This window comes from Anastrepha obliqua, chromosome 1, assembly GCF_027943255.1.
Source record: "Anastrepha obliqua isolate idAnaObli1 chromosome 1, idAnaObli1_1.0, whole genome shotgun sequence".
Lineage (NCBI taxonomy): Eukaryota > Metazoa > Arthropoda > Insecta > Diptera > Tephritidae > Anastrepha > Anastrepha obliqua.
This window is the reverse complement of record NC_072892.1, coordinates 53,387,436-53,407,210: the sequence shown is the minus strand read 5'-3', so window position 1 is coordinate 53,407,210 and position 19,775 is coordinate 53,387,436. Positions and strand designations below refer to the sequence as shown.

The following is a 19,775-nucleotide window of genomic DNA, read 5'->3' as shown; positions in this document are numbered from 1 at the left end:
GGAAATCATTCAAAAAGTTCACGACATGATTCTCGCTGATCGACAAATGAAAGTGCGCAAAGTAACAGAGACAAAAGGTGTGTAGCCCGGTTTGGCAATTAATATTTTACGTGATGAGTTCGCGATGAAAAAAATTGTCGGCCCGATGGGTGCCGCGATTGCTGACGGTGGAAAACAAGCGAATGCGGATGTTAACTTCGAAACATTGTTTGGAGGAATTTAAGGGACAGGCGAAGGAATTTTTGCGTCGAGCTGTCACCGTTGATGAAACCTGGATTCATCATTACACACCATAAACTAAGCAACAATAAAAAAAACAGAATGGATTTCTCCCGGTGAATCTGCTCGAAGACAGTCCCATCGGCCGGTAAGGTCATGGCGACGATTTTTTGGGATGCCAACGGCGTCATCCTTATGGATTTAGAATTTAGAAAAAGAAAGTACGATCACTGGACAATATGACAGTGCGTTATTGACCAATTTCACAAAAAATGAAGGAAACACGGCCGTATTTGGCGAAAAAGAAGGTGCTTTTCTCCACGATAACGCTCCAGCGCATTCATCTGGAGTTTTTGCCGCCAAACTGCATGAATTGCGTTATGAATTCCTGCCGCACCCCACGCATACACCCAATCTGGCTCCTTGCGACTTTTTCTTGTTCCCTAGCACAAAGCAATGGCTTTAGTTCAACGAGGAATCCATCGTGGAGGTAATGGCATATTTTGGAGGGGTTAAACAAATGGCGGGAGCGTTTTCTATATTGAAAAAAATAAATAAATTAAAAAAAAGGTGTCTTCACTTCGAACACGGGTACTTATTGAACCCCCTTCATACAACAGTCTTCTCTTCACTCAATGCACTCTATTCAATATTTATTAAATTTTTCGAGGTTTCGAAAACAATTGAATTCCTTTTTCCTTTTTTTAAAGCTGTCGGATATTTTTTAAGAGTTTGATAACTTAAAATGATAATAAAAAAACAGAAATACTGTCGAAAGGAATTTATGTTTCTATAATTGGTAGATAATTTCATGATATTTATTATATGTCCGCCGCGGCTACGAGTTACATAGCCCTTCCCATCAGTCCAATTTTTGATTACTTTTCCCAATAAACGTGGCCGTAGCGCGTGGCCAATATTGCAATAAATCGATTTTAAGCGGGCTGTAGGGCAAGTTGCGTCGTCTTGTTGGAACCTTGATTAATTTTTGAAAACGAAAATTCGGTTAAATGGCTCGATAGCGCTCGCCATTCACCGTAATAGTAGCGCCTCAGTTCGAAATAAATAAAGACCGATGCGAATAGATTTATTTAGTTTTTTTTTCAAAGTAAATTTCTATAATTTGAAAGCGTTCTTCTGGCATTAAACCATTTATGATGTCTTACCAAACATTCTTCTTCTTCTTGATAGGTGCGATATCTGCTTACGTGATATCGCATCGAATATTTTCAGAGCCAGAGCATTTGTATCCATTCGAACGACATGACCCAGCCAGCGTAGCCGCTGGATCTTTATTCGCTGCGCTATGTCTATGTCGTCGTAAAGCTCATACAGCTCATTGTTCCATCACCTGTGATATTCGCCGTTGTGCAAAAATCGGAAAATCTTCCGTAGAATCTTTCTCTCAAACGCTCCGAGAGACGCCTCAACGGATGCTGTCATCGTTCGAGTTTATACGTCATACGATTGAATTTGCCAAATCTTACTGAACCGAAATGTCAACACATTCTCAGCTGTCAAAGCATAGTTATCGTTATTGATAGTCCTCATGCCGAATGGAAACTGAACTGGAATTCGGGGCCTGAGCTGAGTCCGAAGCCAACTTGAAAGTTATATGAGGAGGTGGATAGGAATCCTTTGGCATTTCGGTCTGGTGGAGGCCCTAACTAGAAACATTGACACTGTTGAACAGTGTAACCGTCTGGATAAGAAAATGTTGCTCAGAATTTACCCTAACTATTTTTATTAAATTTATTTAATTTTAACTTGCAGTATGACACCATTACAACTGAATACTAATAAAGAAAAAGAATTTAGCTTCGAGGAAAAATTTACTAAGCCTCTTCGCAACTCTGTGCATACTCATCACTTCTAAGCCTGTTTCTACTTTGCCAGTATTTCTACTGATTTTCCACAATTTCTGTAGTGTCTAAGTCAATATAATTCCCACTCTGTTGTCGTAATGTTAACACTAACATTGCCACTAATAAATCTCAACTGCTCAGCAACAAGTATGAGTACAATAAAAATGTAATATTCCTAATGGGAGCTCGTAAAATTTTCCATTCTGCCCATAAGCTCATCTATTTTGCATGAATTTTCAGACTTGTACGAATGAAGATCAATTTGCATATGTGTTTAGATGATGTTAACTACAAGAGTCCGCCCACACAGGCCAGCAGGCATGGAAATATATGAGCACAGATAAAGCGATATGCATGTGCATTAAGGTGTAGCGAAAGTGTATGGAATTTTTTTTATGCCATATTTATTAATTTTGTTGAAATGGTATAGAAATGAAAATGGTTAATACACATCACGCATAAACTTCTCTGGATAATGTTTTGAGGTATTCCCAGGCGAATCAATAATAATAATAGGACTATGAATAAGTTCGTGCGGTTTTTTTCGAAATTTGAAACTTTATTGACGTAAAATGGTTACAAATTTAATATTCAAAGTATTGTCCATCGCTTACTACTACTTTTTCCCATCTTTCTGGCAATTCACGGATTCCCTTTGTGAAAAATTCGGTCGGTTTTGCCGCAATCCACGAATCGATCCATTTTTTGACTTCATCGTAATTACGGAAGTGCTGGTCAGCCAGGCCATGTTGCATCGATCGGAAGAGATAGTAATCGGATGGCGCAAGGTCTGGACTATACGGCGGGTGGGGTAGGACATCCCATTTGAGCGTTTCTAAGTATGTTTTGACCACTTGTGCAACATGTGGCCGAGCATTGTCATGTTGCAAAATAACTTTGTCGTGTCTATCGGCGTATTGCGGCCGTTTTTCTCGCAGTGCTCGGCTCAAACGCATCAATTGTCGTCGGTAGACATCCCCCGTAATCGTTTCATTCGGTTTCAGTAGCTCATAATACACAACACCCAGCTGGTCCCACCAGATACACAGCATAACCTTCAGGCCATGAATATTCTGCGCCGACGTCGATGTTGAAGCATGGCCAGGGTATCCATACGTTGCCCGACGTTTTGGATTGTCGTAATGGACCCACTTTTCATCGCCAGTCACAATTCGATGCAAAAAACCCTTTCTTTTGTGCCGTTGAAGCAGTTGTTCGCATGCCATAAAACGGCGTTCAACGTCTCTTGGCTTCAATTCATACGACACCCAATGGCCTACCTTTCGGATCATTCCCATAGCTTTTAAACGTTTGGAAATGGTTGATTGATCAACTCCCAAAGTTTTTGCAACCTCTTCTTGCGTTTGAGCCGGATCTTGATCGAGCAATTCCTCCAATTCGGTATCCATGAACTTTGGCGGCGCACCCTCGCGTTCTTCGTCTTCCAAGCCAAAATCACCACTTTTAAAGCGTGCAAACCACTTCTGGCACGTTCGCTCAGCTAGAGCATGCTCACCATAAACTTCCACCAAGATACGATGACTTTCGGCTGCTTTTTTCTTCATATTAAAATAATGAAGAAGAATTCCCCGCAAAAACACATTATTTGGCACGAAATTCGACATTTTCAAGTGTGGTAAAAATATTGTTGTTTACGCTTCAAATAAAAAACTTATACTGACGTTTGTGCCTTACGACAGTAGCTCTCCAATGAATGTTTGGAAATGTGGATCGATGGAATAATAATCAAGTTACGCCATCTGTTGTAAAACCGCACGAACTTATTCATAGTCCTATTATAACTTTTTTTGTATTAATCGCAAAAATATTTTTAAAAATGGATTTTAAAGCTGAAGACTAGTACTTTGCGATGCCGTTGTGGAAAATTAAAAAAAAAACTTAACCTTGCTAAAAAAAAATTAAAAAAATGGCCAAAATCTGCATTTTTTGACTATTTAACCTCAAATTGCCAAAAATCCTGACGTGCTGGAGCATTTTCAAGGTCGTATTCGTTTTCAGCATAAAAAAACCTTCAAGAAACACCCATAGCCGTTTTAGAAACTGTACCTCGCAGGACTGTGAAATAAATCCGATACATTTTGGTACATAAACTTTATTTTTACTTAATTGTAAAATGTGAAAAATTGATGGGTGATATAACTTTTTAATAATTTTTTTCGTAATCAGGACACCAAATTACAAAGTAATTAGTTAAAATTATCGAAAAAGTTTTTTGGTTGTTGGCCTGTGTTATCGACTCATTCCGCTTACTTGACAAATGTCGAAGAAGACATAAAGAAGGTACAGTCTAGGAGTTATTCACTACTGGCATCACGTCATCACTTTTGCAAGACCGTTTATTATTCAATTCCAAACTAGTGGCGTCTAGGCGTCACTTTTGAAATACCCTTCATTTATATATTTAGACCTACTCGTGTCTGCGCAGCCTGGGACGCAAATTTACTCGCCGAACAGGTGTATCTGACAGACGGAAAGTGTCTACTTGACCATTTTCACATAATTTCTTCATTTTTTATTATCTTGTATTTCGTACATCCTCTTTATCATTCGCCATTTTCAGTTAGAAAGTAAGCCAAGAAATATACACGCCAGCAGACATAAATAAAGCAAAGGTGTAAAACGGAAATGCTTTTTACTGTAGCTATTACCGCAGACACTTTAGCAGTCGCATAGACATACATATGTAGATATATGCAGATGTATGCATGTAATAACCCTGCAGAGAAAAATACTAGTTGAGGGATAGAATACTACCAGTTCGCTTTTCAGCTCAATCAGTTTGTGTGCTATCTGCTGCCATATTAGCAAATGGGATTTTTAAAACAGCGATGTCCCACGAAATGTCATTTTCTGGCCATGAAGCAGCAAAATACCACTTAAAATACCAGTTCATACTAGCAAAAAGAGAATTTAGTCAAATATGTTTCTAAATTAACTACTTTTAGACCAGCTAAAATATGAAAAAAACCATTTCATTCCTTTCCAACGTTTTGAACTATTCTATTTCACATTAAAAGTGAATGCAGAATGTGTTTTCTTTTTGTCTTAAAATTTAATCAAAATTATTTCAGAAAGTAATTGGATAAGTTTTCAAAAATTAACTCAAATTTACACTATAAGTAAATCCTAAAAAAATTACAAAAAAAATTGAATTGAAGATGCTGACGTTAAAAACAGAAAATAAAAACAATTAATGCTAATTAAATTTCGGATTCTTATTTTAGGTGTCAGGTTGCTGCCAGAATTATTTTGCGATGTTCAATAGTCCCCTTCTCTTTCCTTTTTTTTTTGAAAAACCCATTTTTTTTAATTGAAGTTCACTATTTAATTACTTTTCTGGTTCATCGGCGCTGGTAAAGTATTTTATAGATTCTAAAAACAATACATGAATTAAGTAATTTTATTTTTTTGATATTTTGTAGAAGTTTATTACCCAAAAAATCGTATAGAAATTTGTATGTACTTCATTAGTATATCGGTACTAAAAGCGCTTCTCCGATTTTTACTGATAAAACGAGGAAGCAGACTTTTTGTTGGAGAAATCCGTTAAAGATTAATTTAATGCTATATATTTTTTTTTGTAATGCACACCATTATAGTATATTACTATTTTTCGACACCACTTTTTCATTCATCTTAAGTAAGTCGTTTGTAGAGTCCAGACAAGATTTAACCGACACAGTCGTAGGACCGATTGGATAAAAGGAGATAGAGGAGAGAATGGGTTGAAGAAGGGGGTTGAGTTTTTGCGATTATAAGCGATGACTGATTTGCAGTTACGTTAACTGTTTTATGCTGCTGATAAAGTTCATCAGATTTGTGATATCAAGGCCTACTATGTTAGCATGCGAAGGAAAGAATTGAGAACTAATATATCTAAATCTTTGTCTGGCGAGAACAAGGCAGCTAAGGAGCAGGTGCTGAAATGATCCCACCTCATCCTCCATACATACCTCGCGAATGGTGATTTGTGAGACGACCTGATTTGTGAGAAGACGAAATTTGAGAGCTGAGATTTTGTCATCCTCAGAATATCCCTCGAATGCCTCCGCTCTACACGTAGCCAGAAGAATTTCGCGACCTTACAAGTTTGTGTATTTTCTCAGCGCTCGCTGAGTTGACGCCAAGCCCATCTTCTCAGGAGTAGAGCGCAGGTTGTTAAGACGAAACCTACCGATACTTTATGTATTCCTATTCCTATCAAAGTAGGTCAAATGACCCGTCTTTAAATTGTTATATATATTACTAAGTTTACATATATTTTTCGGTAAAACAATTAGCAAGAGAGGAGCAAATCTTGAAAAACACATTCGATGTTTTTTTAATAAAAGTCGCGAAGGCAAACGGCGATTTAATAGTGTTATTTCTAAGGACAAGAACAAAAACCTTAAAATGGGTCATTTGACCCGTCATGGTAGGTTTAGTGTTAAGTAGATCCTGATCCTCTCTCTCTTTTCGCGGGAAACTACCTCGCCCTTGTCTGACCAGCTCCTTCGCTTCGCAGTTTCCTGCAATGTTACTGCGAACAAGTATCCATATGAGCCTTATGTCAAAGAAACCAGGCATTCTCTGATCAGTCTCGAATGCACCGTCATTGAACCCAGGATCCTAATTTCGGCTTGGCTTTAGAAGTAAATATTTACTTTCTTTACAGCTTTTACCCAAGTGAGTAGACCAACCCGCCAATCCAACCTTTTCGTCAAACTTCGTACCATCCGTGAACAGCTTCACCACTCCTTGCTTCCTAATATTGCTCCCAGTCCAGTCCTCTCTTGTTGAAATGGGGATGGAGAGTGTTACGCTTGGATCAAACGAGGGTATACACTGATCCGTTGTGCGAATGTACCCAAAGTTTCTAGGGACTCTTCAGTATCCGAACTAATTTTTCTGGAATTATTTTTGGCTGTGCCAGTGCCGGCACTACCGAAGTAAAATAATTCTCGCTTTTGACGTTTTAACGCTTAAACTGAGCTTTGTAACATTTTTATAAATCCGTTCGTCTAATCGTGCTAACATCTGGTTCGAGGCTACATATACCCGTAAGTAAATAGATTTCATGCAAATATTAATTAATTGTTGCCTTTATTTGATCGACTGGAATATTGCGTACTTCAAATAAATGTAGTAATCAGTATCTACTCATATAAAGTCCTCTAATCAACTTGATGCATTGTTAGGCTCATAGACAAGTCTTAACCTTTCTTATCTAAAAACATTCTAATTTGCAGCCAAATGGATATTATTCGAGGCAATGACGAACTAGTACGATTTCCTCTATTCCAGTAACTGAATGAGAATATTTATATACTAGTTTGGTTTTTTCCTGCTGGGAAAGTATGATACTTATCTTCACTACTGTGTAATACGTATGCAAAGCGACGATGATGTAGTGGTGGTGCAAGATAAACGATCAGCCGGCGAGGTCGTGCGGATACTCATATATTAGTACCTATTTACATATACACTTCCATATGCACAGGAATGCACACCGACAGCATAGGCAGCAGGAAAATGAGGCAAATAAATTGAAAGTAGCCCTCGCCATGGCCATAAGTTTTGTTATGAAATAACAGTTTATGGAACGTTGCATGTCTGCTGGATATATTTGTAGAATATTCCATCTTGTTGTTGTGCATTTCATTATTGTTATTACGGGCCAACTGCTGGTCGTATACTTGTTCTACACATACACATGCAGTAAAAAGCCATAAAATAAAAGCCAATGTGCTAGCTAGGGCAACCCCACACAACAAGCAGACATTGCTGCTTTAAATAATGACGAAAATGAAAACGCTTCTCAGCGTGTTGCACATCACCGAGAGCACGAGGCCAATAAGTGGGTGCAACGGAATCAACTGAAATGTTGAGCTCTTCATATTTGTTGTTGCCTGTAGCGCTGTATTGTTGACTGACTGGCTGCCATACGTAGCGCTGACCCATCGCCTACAACTCACATGCTGCGCGCTACTATAGTGCACACAATACACCTATGAATTTATACAAGTACATACAACATGCAAGCGCTCGTTATCAGCACAGCAGACCGGCTGAGCAACTTTTTGACTATCAGTTGACCGTTATTAGTTTCTTCCATACATATATATATATATGTAAAGCTATGTTTTTACGGACGGATGCAGAATCACGCAAAAGTGGGTAAGTAAGTGAAATATTTGAACTACCAGACTGGCACTCATCAAATAGCACCAAGGCGCCGTTTTCATACCATTTTGAGACCTCCAACGGGCAGATATCTACAGCCAACCAGAGCTGTTGATGTAGCGGAGAAGGTTGATGGGATTTAGGTTGGAGCACTACGCCAGGCTATCGAAGAAAGAAGCACCCAGTGACCTTAATCGTCCGGCTGCCAAACCCGGACATTTACAGAGAAAATGCTCTGAAGAGAGAATAGCTTCTGAAATGGGAATTAAATGGTAAGTCCTGCTTTTCTGCGTGAGTGCCGATTGTCAAATGACCGGTAAACACAGCTCCAAGTTAGGAATTTGAATGCCGTAGAGTCCATAGAATTATCTGCAGTCTGAGTCTATTGTACTGGTGCTAAAGTATTTTCTAAATAGCACACGAAGAAATGAAGCTCCATCTGTTCGGCGCTTTCCTGAGAAATAAGTTGTACAGTTTCCCTTTAACAGCAGTCAGAGAGATGCCGGTGGCCGAGTGGGAGACTTCTGAGACTAAATTCTGTTGACTCTCGCAAAAGCAGGTTGAAAACATTTTGATAAAGTTAAAAAAAATAAAATCTTTACAAATAAAATTAGAAAAAACAAACAAAAAATTTTATTTCTTTTATTTTATTTCATTAAAATTTTTTTCATTGCGCAAAATAAATCGCTTTGTTCTTGAAGCAATTCTTCCGCCAATGGAGTCTTTAAAGGGGTAGTATGGTTGATTCGGTGTAAAACAAGCATATTTTTCGAAATTTTTTTTTGTCGACACAGTTGATTTATTCAAAATTTTAAAATTACTTCATTATAAAGTCATATTTAAAGAATATTGTGTAAAATTTTCATTGATTTTTATGAAGAAATGAGTTGGTGGCAGCGAATCTTCGCGGACGTCTCATAAAAAAGTTTTATTGCGGTGTCCCTCAGAACTCATTACTGGATCAACTAAAATCAAAAAACCAAATTGATTTCATCAGCTAATAAAGTTTCGCAGGTAACAACCTCGAATTTTTTTTTTTTTTTTTTAATTTTTTAAAGCGCTTTGAAGTCAAAACACCGATTTTTCATAAAAAAAACTTGAAAACTTTGTTGTTTTAAAATATGACAAAATTAAAAAAAAAAGACTCGACGTCATTACCTCGTGAATAAAGTAAAGAAACAAAAAAACCAAATTTGAAAAGAATCGGTGCAGTAGATATGAATCTACAGTGGACACCGACCGTAAAAAAGGCAAGTGTGAGAAAAACGAGTTTAAAGATTTTCGGTAGCGTGAAATCCGGTTGGAGAGGTAGATACTTAATCCTTTGTGTCTTTGTCAATTTTACTCTAATGCACTTCAAATTTTCACACAATAATCTTAAGATGTTATAGAATAATTTAAAAAAAAAAAAAAAAAAATGAAACAAAAAAATACCATACTACCCCCTTAAGGGCGTTAAGAACTAAAATCAATATACGAATAAATATCTGAAGAAAAAACTTGGTACCCGACACCCCGACTCGTCATAAACAAGGTTCTTCGCTTAGTAGTCCGGGAATAAGTTATCAATATCTGATGGATTCTGAGCAAACCTCTCATACAAAAAGGCTGACAAATGCATCCTAGAACACGAACGTTTTGGATTAATGTAGTTGTAGAAATATTTGGGGTTCGTTTTAAAATCAAATTTTATGCAAGCGATTAAATTCCTTTCAATAATATTTACATATACATATTTGGTAAAACAAAACGTTTTTACCTTTTGTAGAATTTTGTGTGTCAAAGTATTTTTTGTGGCAATCTTTTCTTAAAATAAGTTTAGAAGTTCTTGTAATAATGGCAGCTTTGAAATCCAACGGAGAATCTCTTTCTAGTCAGCAAGTGATACAAAAGTAAAGTCCTCTCTCGGCAAGCAATCCGAACACTGTATAAGGCTAACATATGGAACGACGACAATATCCGATGAGGCAACGCTTGGAGTGTTTGAGAGAAAGATTCTGCGCAAGATTTTTGGACCTTTGCATGTTGGTGATGGCAAGTATCGTAGGCGATAAAACAATAAGCTGTATCAGCCCTTGCGACCACACAGACATAGCGCAGCGAATAAAGATTCAGCGGCTACGTTGGCTGGGTCATGTCTTCCGAATGGATACAAATGCTCTGGCTTTGAAAGTATTCGATGCGGGACCAGCTGGTGGTAGCAGAGGAAAAGGAAGGCCTTCTCTGCATTGGAAAGATCAAGTGGAGAAGGTGTGTGCCGAAAAAGAAGGACTTGTCTTCACTTGGTGCGTCCAACTGACGCCGGTTAGCACGAGAAAGATGAGAAAAAGATATATGAAATAGTACTATTATATTACTATTATATATTATTTTTAATCTATTACGTTCTTAAGTTTTTGTATTGTAATATGTAATTTTTAGTGCCTTAAATAATAAACTTGCCTAAAGCCTGTAAGAAACATGAATTATTATAGACTAAATTTGTGTGTGAATAAATAAATAAATATCTCAGTCTTGTTCTTCTTTTCAAGTTTCCGCTTTGTTCTTACTCTTCTTTTCTTCTTATTTACGACTACAACCGTTTGTCGGTTTGCTTCGAGTTCTGATGATCGCTCAGTTCCTCTACGAAATGTACTTAAGTCTTGCAGCTGAGCAATTCCATGTCCAAGTATTAAAGTCATCGTCGTAAATTTGTCTGAAAACTGGTTTATTTTCATACATTTATCGAAATTATTATAAAGACACTAAAATATTGACCAGATTTGGTTATTGGTTATTTATTTTTTTAATTTCAAATATTTTTTTATAAAAAAAATATAGCTTACTCATAAACTAAACACTTAATAGTCTAATTTACAAGATTTATAAAAATTCGGCAAATTGTCGTCAAGATTTCGATATTAAAACCAATAAAAAATTTAATTTTAAATTTGGGTGCTCAGCTTTATAGTCCATTAAATTTTAGTAGTACAAAGTGCAAGTCGCCTAAAGATTTTGTTGATTACTCATGATATTTTTCCAGACGATGCTTTGCATTTTCCCTGTTAACGAATGCACGATTTTTTTCTACTGCGAAAACGCGAAACGTTGTATGGGAAAAAGATGATGAAAAACACTACAAATTTTCAGCGACCTCAAATTTGCACTTATTATTATTATTATTAGAAGGCCATTACGCACTGCGACCAGAGCTGATCTATTGTGAAAGGCCTATTTTGTAACCCTAGAGTTTTAGGTTTTTTAAAAATTTTAGCACAGTTTTGGGTTTGTTGTTCCAAAGATTGCATGGAGATACTATATTACGATACCACCAAGGTGGTGAAGTCTCTGTCTGCCCAACGCAGGACATTCACAAAGCACATATTCTGAGCTTTCTATGTCCGTTTCGCAAAAGCGGCAGACATTGGTCTCAGATAGACCAATATTATTTAGATGGTACCTCAGGCGGCAGTGACCTGTAAGGTATCCTGTTAAAAGACACAGATCTACTCTGTTTAGTGAGAGAAGTTTGTCAGATATTCCTTTGTTGGGACTTAGGAATAGTTTGGCTTGACGCTGACCGGCACAGTTTAGACAGTGTGCGGCAAGTTTTCTTTCTTCCCATTTTCTAAGGAATTCATTAATGTGGCCTTTTTTCAGCCCGCAAAAAGGCTCAGGACCAGTAAGTTGCATATTTGCTCCTTGTTTTGCAAGGTCATCAGCCATTTCATTTCCCACATGTCCTTCATGTGCCGGAATCCAGCATAGTGTTACTATGTTGAGGTTTCCTAACGTGTTTAGAAGGTTTAGGCATTCATTTACCAATTTAGAGGTGATAGTTATTGATAGAAGGGTTTTTAGAGCTGCTTGGCTATCTGAAAGTATGTAGATGTGAGTACCTCTCATTTTCCTTCTAAGGCATTCTCTCACACATATTTCAATGGCATGTATTTCAGCCTGGAATATTGTTGGGTAGGATCCCATCGGAATCGATTTTTTGAATTTGGGCCCATTGATTCCTGCCCCTGTTCTACCATTTTCCAATTTGGACCCATCAGTAAACCATAGCTGGGAGCCAGGTTTGAAAGTGATAGAGTTAGTTCTCCAGTCTGTTCGTTCATTAATTATAACTTGGAAGTTCCTGAAGAGTATTGGTTTGGGTGATAGTATATCATCCCTATGAAGAATGGGACTATGTAGGAAGTCTTTCAAGATCTTTAAATGCAAATTCGCACTTTGTTTTAATAAAATTTAAAAGGCTATAAAACTGTGTACAACAATTTTTCTGAAAAATTCTTATTACTTTTTTTAAATTTTGAAGAAAATTTGTGGAATATTCACAACTTTTTTTATAGTTCATATATTTTCTAACAATAAACCCGATCGTGAGAAAGGCTCATATAAAGATCACTTAACAAAACACTGCAGCAAATTCTTTTTGTCTTCCATTATATGAATGTCCAAAAAATGCACAACCGAAGGAGGTAACTTTTTTTAAGTTTACAATACAGCATTCCAAAAAGCTAAAAATAAAAGCCCTTTCGTATCTCAAAATGAGCCTTTTTTTAAGTCATTTATGAGGAAAAAGCTGCAATGTGAAAGCGTTAAAGCTCATAAAAGAACTTTTAGGATCAGAAGAATTTTAGTATTCTTTGGCTAGTCGGGTGTCTAAGCGATTCAAATGTACAAACTTGTACAGCTCTTCAATAAATCTGTACGTAGATGCCTGTAAGCGCGCATTGATAAGTTTACATACATATCCAGTTATAAGTATGTCTGCCATTGGCACACGCTGCAAATGAATGATGTCCGTGTATTGGCCTTGTGCCACTGCTACTACAAGACTCTTCTATTTTCATACTTCCACACTCCTATGTAACGGAGCGTATGCTGCGCCGACACATGTTCGAGCTCCCCTTCAACACTCACCCACTTCGTAGTTGTTCTATGTGTTTCTTTTGTTGGTGTTTGGCTTTTATTGTGATTTATGCATTTTAATGCAAAAGAAAGAAAAACAGCCTAGCAATTGAACATCAAGGAACCGAATGGAATCTTTCATTTTATGGTTGAACATAGTATGCACGCATACACATACCTATATGCATGTGTGATTATGTATACAGTATATATGGGGCATGTAAACAAATTGTTGCATGCCACTCCATTTGGCCTGAAAAGTCCTTCAAAGTAAAAGCCACTTTTTTGTCCAGTCTTCAATTTTAAGTCATGAAGTGCACATGTCACTTAATGTCCAGTTGAGAGCTGAATAGCTGAATAAAATTTCAAGACCTAAGTGTGCGCTCGTACATACTAACATGTAACAACATTCATGACATGTATGTATATATGCATGCGTGCATGTGTGCATGTGTATATGTTTGTTTTCCGCCTTCTATGCTCAAGGCTGTTCTCTGTTCACTTGGACACTTGATCGGCTGCTGTGTACTTTGAAAGAGTTGAATGGCTTCAGGTGATGCCTGGCAGCTTTCAATCATTGCAGTGCTGCTGCATCGTAAGCGGCCAGAATATGAATTGAGATTTAAGTTTTGACATTCGTTTATTTCTTTGAAGGAAAACTGCTAGAAACCAACTCATGTTTTTGCATACACCTGCTGCTAAGCAACTGAGCAACATTTAAATTAATTGGTTTAGAAAATACTGCCAATATAGGGTGCTTCAAAACAATCATCTCTCCATTAATTACACTGTGTTGTCCATTAATTACACTGTGTTGCGACGACAAAAATACAAGAATGCGATACAGCAAATATGCAAGAGTAAGAGGAGTAGAATATGATTATTGGACCACCTGTCGAGCTACCCTGAACGCCGCAATTTTTTAAAGGGTATTGGAGTTTTCCTAATTGGATTTTCTAGTTGCGCTAAATAATTAAAACAAAAACTAGTATAAGAACGCATTAACCATTCATTTTGTTTTTAAGGGCTTATAATGAAATTAAATGCCGCAATTTTTTTGCGGAACATTTGTATTACAGGGTGCATACGGTGTTTAGGGACAACTTAAAAGTGAAACGAATTAATTATAATTATTATTAATTTTAATGAAACGTCATGAATTTTTTTTACACAACATTAACTTTTTAAATATACATAAAATTATTCAATAAAATTTCCATTAGCTCGAATAACCTCTTCGTTTATAGTCCAGAAACGATTGCATGCCCGAATCAAATGCTCCATATTAATATTGACCGGCTTCAGAGAAGAAATGATGCATTAAGATGTTATTGCTTTCACACTCAACTACGCCCTACATATAGTAATTTAAGGGATTAAGGTCTGGGGTATTATGTCGTCATCGAAATTTTTAGCCATCCAATCTTGTGTCGCCATCGCTTTGTGTGAAGGAGCAGAGTTTCGAAGTCAGAAAAATGTCTAGGCTGCCGCCACGTACATTACGAGGAGTGCCTTTTATATGTCGGGATTTGGCAACCCTGGTATTGCAATCTGGCAACTGACAGCTGTATCGCAAAGTTTGACATTTGCTGGCTTTTACGTACTCAGAACGTTTTGAAATACCAGCGCTATTTGTGTTGTTTACAGTACTTAAAAGATTCATCTCGGTCCAAAAATGGAATTAAATCGTGAACATTTTCGTGCGATTATTTTTTACAACTTTCGACGTGGATTAACTCAGGAACATTGCATGGATGAACTTAATTCATTTTTTGGCGATGAAGCTCCATCAAGGACCAGTGTTTATCGATGGTATGGTGAATTCAATCGTGGTCGTAGTTCACTCCAAGACAAATTTCGTGAAGGTCGTCCAAAATCAGTTGTTGTTCCGAAAACCATTGATGCATTGATACATACATTCAATATTGCATAAACATTTGACTGTCAAAAAAATTTGTTCGCGTTGGATCCCACACAATTTGTCAATCGCTCAAAAAAGGCTCGTGTCGATTGGTCGAAGGAAATGCTCAAAAAATACGATCGCGGGGCTTCGAAACACGTCTATGACATCGTGATAGGTGATGAATCATGGATTTACGCGTATGAGTCCGAAAGTAAACAGCAGTCGAGTGTATGGGTGTTTCAAGATGAGCCAAATCCAACAAAAGTTGTTCGCGCACGAAGCACTTCCAAGCAAATGGTCGCCTGTTTTTTCGGAAAAACTGGACATGTCGCAACCGTACCACTAGAACAACGCAGAACAGTATATTCTGAGTGGTACACAATCATTTGTTTGCCAGTTGTTTTCCAAGAAATTAGGAAAACCAATCGCCAAAGACGGATCATTCTTCACCAGGACAATGCGAGCTCTCACACATCGGCTCAAACAACTGCATTTTTGAGCACCCAAAACATCGAATTAATGGGTAATCCGCCGAATAGTCCTGACTTGGCACCGAATGACTTCTTTTTATTCCCGTACGTAAAAAACAAACTGAGAGGTCAACGTTCGACACCTGAAGAAGCGGTTGCGGCATTCAGAATGCATGTTTTGGAGGTACCTCATTCAGAGTGGCAAAAGTGCTTCGACAATTGGTTCAAACGCATGCAAAAGTGTATAGATCTTCATGGAGAATATTTTGAAAAACAATCAAGTGATTTTCGATGATCAAAATTTGTTTTTGTTCTCTAATCCCGAAATATAAAAGGCACCCCTCGTATTAGTCCAGCGTTTAACTATTGTCTCTAAAATCTCGATATAAGCAGCAGAATTCACTCGAAATCATTGAGTAAAAAAGTGCGGTGGTATGACTTGTACTTAATTACTTCCAACACCTAAAATCATAACAATGGCTGAAAGCTTCATATGCATGACAACAGGAGCCTTTTTAGGACTGAAACTGTCTTCTGCGAATAACGTAGGACTTATACCGAAGATCTTCATGGACAACTTGACGGTTATGACTCTCAGAAGCATTAAACTTTCAAAGGTCCTCATAAATGATCACTTGCACTTGTTAAATAATTTCTGTATATAGGACAAAGTTAGAACGTTTATCGTGTTTTTTTACGTTTTAAAGATTCTGCATCGCTGTGTCATGATTCGAATTCACGGTGAACCTTATGAATGAATGAACTTAATAAAATTTGAGATTTCTAAATAGGTTTGACTTGCACATATAGTGACATGTTTCATTTCTTGAATTAAGTTCTATTCCTCCAGTGAAACAAGTATTTTTGTTACACAATAATTTTTAGAAGGTTATTTCCAAGGCGCATGTATTAAAGAGGGTGGCACTAGACCATCAACAATGTTTTGTACGTTTGATAGTCACAGCAAAGTATTCGAAAAGTAGAGAACAAAAAATTAATTCGCCTTGTTTTATTCTATGCTGACAGCCACATGGACATAGAGAAAGAAAAATAAATCAGCTGATTTACCAACAGAATCGCCTTTGTAATTTCTATTCACAAAAATCGTATTTTGTATATTTTGTGGCCCTCTTTTTGACTCTGAAAAAGTAAGACAAATCAATGTTAATATTAGTTATTAGATTTTCCCAAAATATTAAATAATGTTAAGCATAAAAAATTAAAAAAATAGATGCTGCTTGCCGGAATACTACAACAATCGGAAAACCTGCAATGGCTATAGAAGATTTTCATTTTCCTAGTATACTTTATCTGATTGTCGGGTATGAAGCGCACAAAAATTCATGATTTGAGCTGTCTAAGCTGAAGAGTTATATTGTCTAAACAATCAGGCTATCTTCTTTCACAGATATCTTGGAAAAAAAGGTCTCATTGGATTTCAAATCAACGCTTTTCTAGTGTATGAATTCATTATGAAGAGCCCAATGGCTGGACTTTTTAGCGTTTTTTAGATTTATATGTAAGATCAAAGCTTTTTTGTTACTTGTTATCTATTAATACCATCCCAGAGGTTTTGGGTTCGTATCCCACGTAAAGCACGGTCCTTGCACTTTTTCTAATTTACCTACTTTCCCTGTTTCTAAAAAAAAAGCAAAAGTAGGTCTCATTCCTCAAACCCAAAAACTTATCCTTTCCGTCCTTACTCCCTCACAATTCTTAGCACATTATTTGCATTTTGGCTCCTGAAACAAGCAAAAACAAAGAAAACCACACAGTTACACATTGAATCAGTGGCGCCAGCAACAGGAAGCGGGCAGCCGCGGTAATAGCGCAGACACACCACTTTAGCGAAGTACTCAACCATCTGTGTGATCCTTCCGCTAGAAAAATGTGACACACAGATGGCGCTCTAAGCAGTAAGGTGTTGTTCCTAAGCAACGACAAATGGGCATTCCCACTACTTAGGACTGATAGCAGCAGGTTAATCACCTACCATGTCAGAAATCAAATAGATATACAAATATAATGATGTAGAATTAAGATTTATATCATATTCTGTAAATTGTGCGATAACATAAATATTGTAACGTTTTCTACTTAATAAACTCTTATCTCTTATCTCAAATAGATTAACGAAACCAACGCAAGACAATTCTTGTCGAGGCTCTATGCTCCCGAGAGGAGTGAACAAGGAAAAAAAATCAATTAATGTACAAATATGTTGTCAGAGATCACGGATAGTCTGGAAAGAAAACAAACTCAACAGTCTTGAGAAAGAAGTTGAATGAAAAATCGAAAAAGACTGTTACTACACCATTTTCCTGTTCTCCGTCGCATATTTAGCTCAAACTAGAATAATAAATTCTCTACCTAGTTCAAATTGCCCAGGTATATATAATATTATATTTTGACATTATATGGACCAAACTCAAAAACAAAATACATAGCGCTTGTTGTCTTTGCTCTACTGCAATTTCCTATCCAATATACCTTAGCACAAATTGACAATTTAGTTTCATTTTGAAATTTAATTACTATATTCATTCCCCTAAATATTATTTTCTTTAAACGTCAGGTTATTGACAATCATAACAACCAAAAAAGCAGAACATTTTAATATAAATAAAATCATATAAAATTTAAAAAACTTCGACGCAATGTTGCTTGCGCTATTTGACTCTGTAGTGAATTCATTATTTTGTTCGCCTATAACTACCGTAAGATGTGAGGCCAAGAGCGAGACACCACTTCCTGCAGTGTCTTCACGTGTACCATTCCCTGCGTATCGGCAATTGGTCGCTGCTGCTGCTGTTGCGCCCGGAGAGGAATCCTGTGAGTTCGGCAGCCTTAAATATTTCCAGTTGTGTATGATGGGCGGCCTGATCTCGTGTGGCAGCACCCACACGCTACTCACGCCATTGGATTTGGTCAAATGCCGATTGCAAGTCGACAAAGCTAAGTATAAAAATTTGATATACGGCCTCAAGTTAACCGTGAAGGAGGATGGTGTACGTGGTTTGGTAAAAGGTTGGACGCCTACATTATTCGGTTATTCGGCGCAAGGTGCATTCAAGTTTGGTTTCTACGAAGTATTCAAAGTATACTATTCAAAAGCATTGGGTGAAGAGAACGCTTATCTATATCGTACTTATATCTATTTGGCCGGCGCGGCTTCGGCTGAGTTCTTTGCCGATATTGCACTCGCGCCTATGGAGGCGATCAAGGTGAAAATGCAAACAATGCCGGGTTTTGCCAACACAATGCGTCAGGCGATACCTAAGATGATGGGCGATGAGGGTATTACAGCTTTCTATAAGGGACTTGTACCATTGTGGATGCGTCAGATACCATACACAATGATGAAATTTGCTAGTTTCGAATTAACATTGGAGTTACTGTACAAATATGTGGTGCCGAAACCGCGTGCCGAGTGCACCAAAGGCGAACAGTTAGTGGTGACATTTGCGGCTGGTTATATAGCTGGCGTTTTTTGTGCTATTATTTCGCATCCAGCCGATGTGGTGGTCTCGAAGCTTAACCAAGCAAAGGGTGCGTCCGCTTTGGATGTGGCGAAATCCCTTGGATTTCTCGGAATGTGGGGAGGCTTGGGACCGCGCATCATTATGATTGGCACACTGACTGCATTGCAGTGGTTCATCTACGATGGTGTGAAGGTGGCCTTCCGTATACCACGACCACCGCCACCAGAAATGCCGGCCTCACTGAAAGCCAAGATGGGACAAAGTGAAAAGAAATGAGAACTTGACTAAAATATGAAGATGCTAGTATATGATGATTTTTGTTTTGTTTACGTATTTATAGTGTGTACTTTTTGGACATATGTATATGTAAATTAAATAGAAATAAAAATAAAAATAAACAATTATAATAAAAGCAATTTCAGGTGAAGTATTCTTCCAATTAATTTTAGATAAATTTGTTAACTAGATGCGAAAAAATAAAACAAAAGTTAGATCGAAAAATGAAATTTTCTTTGTTTTTTTATTTTTGATTGTTTTTTTTTATGTTTTGTTCTGAACCTTTTCTGTATAGAGTGTGGCCTAGAATTGTTAATTTATATTAATTTGGACATAAATAAAAGATGTAAAAATGATTTTTTTTCTCATATAGAGCAAACCGGATCACGATATCATTCAAACGACTTCCCCGGCCAACTTTGCTGTCTACCCCAATTTTTCAGCACATTTTGGCGAGTCTCGGCAATTATCTCATTACAGG

The 19,775-nt window shown here is 37.3% G+C and overlaps 1 protein-coding gene across 1 annotated transcript; it reads left to right on the top strand.

Annotated features, from left to right (window-relative positions):
* Positions 1-18,100: 18,100 nt before the first annotated feature.
* On the top strand, positions 18,101-19,356 carry LOC129249831 (phosphate carrier protein, mitochondrial-like). Its single transcript, XM_054889502.1, has one exon. The coding sequence runs from the start codon at positions 18,194-18,196 to the stop codon at positions 19,292-19,294; it is 1,101 nt and encodes a 366-aa protein (XP_054745477.1). The 5' UTR covers positions 18,101-18,193; the 3' UTR covers positions 19,295-19,356.
* Positions 19,357-19,775: the final 419 nt, after the last annotated feature.